At 32.3% G+C, this 4,301-nt stretch overlaps 1 protein-coding gene across 1 annotated transcript; it reads left to right on the top strand.

The window, feature by feature from the left end:
- The first annotated feature begins 1,066 nt into the window (after positions 1–1,066).
- LOC143617475 (uncharacterized) lies at positions 1,067–1,540 on the top strand. The gene has a single exon (XM_077090023.1). The coding sequence runs from the start codon at positions 1,067–1,069 to the stop codon at positions 1,538–1,540; it is 474 nt and encodes a 157-aa protein (XP_076946138.1).
- The last annotated feature ends 2,761 nt before the right edge of the window (positions 1,541–4,301 follow it).

Below are 4,301 nucleotides of genomic sequence, written 5' to 3'. Positions count from 1 at the left end.
CTGTGCATCATCCCTAAAAAAGTGCTATTGATAATTTTTTTGAAAAAATAATTTAACAATGTCTAAAGTTAGAGGTCAAGGTTATGATGGAGCTTCCAATATGCGTGGAGAGCTAAATGGATTGAAGTAAAAAAATCTAGCTGAAAGTAAGTTTGCGTTTTATATACATTGTTTTGCACATCAGTTACAACTGGTAGTTGTGGCCACGTCATCTGAATATGAATCTATAAGTTCTTTTTTTTATTAGCTTACAAAGATTGTGAATATTGTTGGAGCTTCATGTAAAAGGAAAGATTTGATTCGACAAAAACAACATGATGAGTTTGTGAAACGAATTGGAACGGGTGAAGTATGTACAGGAAAAGGTAAAAACCAAGAAATGAGTTTAGCCCGAGCCGGTGACACTTATTGGGGTTCCCATCTTAAAACTATACTTCGACTTTTAGACTTGTGGAAACCGGTGAGAGAAGTGCTTATTGCTTTGTCAAAAGAAGGCACTGATGCAAAAACTCGAGGCAATGCGCTTGGTATGGCTGAGAAAATGGAAAACTTTGAGTTTGTCTTTATTGCTCATTTAATGGTAAACTTATTAAGAAAGACAAATGACTTGTCACAAGCCCTACAATTGAAGAATCAAAATATTGGTAATGCGGTTCGATTGATTGAAGATATGAAATATGTTATAAAGAAATACAGGGATGATGGTTGGGTGGAGCTATTGAATGAAGTCACCACATTTTGTTCTAAACATGAAATTTATATGCCTAATATGGAAGATGTTATTCCAGGCTAGTTAGAAGGACAATTGATGATGAGCCAGAAACATATCTCCATCGCTTTCGCGTTGAAATTTTTTATCAGGTGCCTTATTATTATTTATTTTTGTTAAAAAAGTTCAGCTTATAACATTTTTTGCTAGAAAACTTTATATATTTTATTTCCACATGATTCTAGGTTGTTGATTTTCTTCTTAATGAAATGAATGAGCGTTTTACTAAGGCAAACTCGGAGTTGCTTACATGTATAGCGTGTCTTGACCCTAGAGACTCATTTCAAACTTTTGACCATGAGAAGTTACTACGGCTTGCTGAGTTATATTCAGATGATTTTAAATGGTTTTGATCTCGGTCAACTAAAGATACAACTTGATCGGTACATTTCAAATGTGAAAAGTAATGAAGTTTATTCTGGTCTTCATGATATTGGAGAACTTGCAAAGAAAATGGTTCAGATGAAATATCATATTACATATGACCTCGTTTATCGACTAGTTGAGTTGGCTTTGGACTTGCCGGTTGCAACAGCTACCGTCGAAAGATCATTTTCCGCGATGAAGTTTATCAAGACTGATTTACGTAATAAGATGGGTGATAATTTTCTCACAGATGCATTGGTGTGCTATGTAGAGAAAGATATCTTTGCAAGTGTTGAAAATGAAGCAATTCTTCAACGGTTTCAAGCTATGGGACCTCGAAGATGCCAGTTACCGGCTATCGGTAAAAAAAAGTTATCTGTGTACACTTTTGAATTACGAATGTAAACCAATTATATTGCGACCCCCCAATTGGAATTTTCTGGTTCCGCCACTGAGGCTCACCAATAGTTGATAACTTATCACAAGTTGATTTAAATCGGCTAATGATGTCGGTAACAGAAGATAAAACCTTGGTGAGTTGACGAAGAGTGTCACGTAAGGAATGCACACACTCGACAAAAGAATTACAAAGTCTTTTCTAAAGCCAACCAAATCCGAAGAGTGCTAGAAATACCGAGTACTTCAGTAGAGGCCTCTTCGGTAAGTGAGGCGTTCAAAATAATAGCATGCCAGGCAGTTTAGCAATTTTATCTTGTTCAGTAAATGTCTTCAGTGGCTCAAGAGAGAAACCAACGATGTGACCAAAAAGGTTTTGAAGGGTAAAGATAGGATGCATATGATTGTTCGAAAATAAGTAGTTTGTTGGGGCGAGTTTGATTGTGAGAAGATGGAAGAGGGTGCTCATGGGGAGGGTGTTGTCTGCTCCGTCGGCCATGGAGGAAACAGATAAGTGAAAAGAATGTTTCATCTTTTACAATAACATCTACATAAATTACGCATTGATTAAAGGAGGTTCACTAAACAAATAAATAATACAATAATTACAATTTAATGAGAAATACTTTCTGTTATTATCTAATACGTTGCTACTCTAATAATTTTAGAAGTAAGGGTTTTATGCATTTTAATCTACTAGTCTTTTGCAACAAACTAATCCACATCTATTGATTTTTTATTTTTTCTATGATCATATTATAAATACGTTTAATATGCATCATTCTCAATCTATGACTTACACTTCCTCTTTTTTTTTAAACCTGAATGTTTGTTATCATTAGGGGTGTGCATAGGTTGGTTTGGGGTTGTACTGAGCCAAACTCATAACCATAACCGATATGTCGGTTAATGGATAACATAACCATAACCAACCCATTATGGCGATTATGGTTAATCGGTTTGTAGGTTATAGTGATTCGGTTATGGGTCGGTTAACCGTAACAAAACAAAAATTAACTGTGCTTAAAAGTTTGGTACCAATTATTACAAAAAACAACATGAATAATTTAACAATGTATATAATCTTTAATATTAATACCAAATATTCAAAAAACGAATGATATTATTTAATTCAACAATGAAATTCAACTTAATTTAATAACAAACATTGTACCAAAAACACTAAAATGATCTAATCCAACAACATGCTTGGTGGAAGTTTATCCCAAACATATTGTTTGTTAAATAAATGTGTCGGTTTATGGCGGTTTTGGAATTATCTTTAACCAAAACCGACTCGTATTTGACGGTTTTTACAAATTCATTAAATTTACCCACCGATTTTGTAGGTTATCGGTTAAAATTGGTTCAGTTATGTCAGTTATGGTTTGGTTAAACGGTTACGACAGTTAAGTTGCTCACACCTAGTTACCATCATTCAGTTTGACACTTATCTTTCTTCACCTAATATTTATGTTTGCTTTTTTTGCTTATGTTATTTGATTTCTAAGTCTTTGTCACTAACATTTATTTAGTTTAAAAAATTCATCTATTTAACACGTGTAATACATGGGTGTCTAGCATAATACAATAATTCAATATATTGAATGGTTGAATATTAAAATATAAGAAAATGAAAAGCATTAACTATAAAGGATAACCAAATTTAAATATATTACAAAAATTCATCTATTTAACACGTGTAATACATGGGTGTCTAGCATAATACAATAATTCAGAATGGTTGAATTTAAAATAAATGTGAAAAATATTACTATAAAGGATAACCAAATTTAAATATATTACAAAATATAGAAAACAAATTCATTTATATATTCATTTTTGACTGAAAATCCAAAGAAAAGTGAAAATCACAACAAACTTTAAACATTTGTGAACGGTTTCACATGAATATTGTGTGACAAGCAAAACATAACTCCGTGTGAATAAGAAAATGTCATTATAGTTGAAAACATGTTCACGTGTTTAGTATGTTTGAAATAATTCTTAGTGTTTTGTAACAGGCCTTTACTATGTTTTAAATATATCTATGCTTACATTACTAATAAAAAAATTACTTTTCTACTTTAAAGAAAATAGGTGGTGACGCAACACATTGAAGCAACGATGAAATACGTATAAAGAATCGTACAAAGTTACGTCGGTTCCATTTTAAATATTGAAGTGTATGCAATAACCAAAAGATAAAGACTTGACAACCTAAATTTAGCCATTCAAACTATAGTTAGATGAATATTATAACAAAGTAAGATATTAAATTTAACATGTAATATATTATAAAAGGAGTGAAAGAAAACATCTAAAAATAGAAAGAAAAAAACAGAGAGAACATAAGGAGAAATAGAATGACAAAAGTAATATAAAGTAAAAGTAAAATAAAACAAAAAAATAATTGAAGGGGGTTGTTATTCGAAGCCGTCGCACGAGTGTGTGAATGGGTTCGTGTTTGTTTATGTTTTGTAAGGCCCCGCTCCTGGTGCCCTACTTTGACGTTGGATTTACTTATTAACAAAGTTCTAGATATCATAGTGAATTAAAACTTTCGCAGAATAAATAAAACTTCAACATTCATTACAAAACATTCATAACTTGTCTTTAAAACATAACTTAAAACATGTATTTTAGTTCAAACATTAACAACTGAGTCTTCAGATGCCAGCTTCTTTATTTATCTGTCATGTGTCCCCCTTCAAGCCAGTTGTCCCATCCTACTCACATGTGTGCATACTAAAAGTTAGCTCCGCTGAGT

Source organism: Bidens hawaiensis, unplaced genomic scaffold, assembly GCF_021521415.1.
Source record: "Bidens hawaiensis isolate Kalapana, Puna unplaced genomic scaffold, B.hawaiensis_p1.1 tig00055067_1, whole genome shotgun sequence".
Taxonomy (NCBI): domain Eukaryota; kingdom Viridiplantae; phylum Streptophyta; class Magnoliopsida; order Asterales; family Asteraceae; genus Bidens; species Bidens hawaiensis.
Note: the sequence above shows the minus strand (reverse complement) of the source record. Positions and strands in the feature narration are given on the sequence as shown.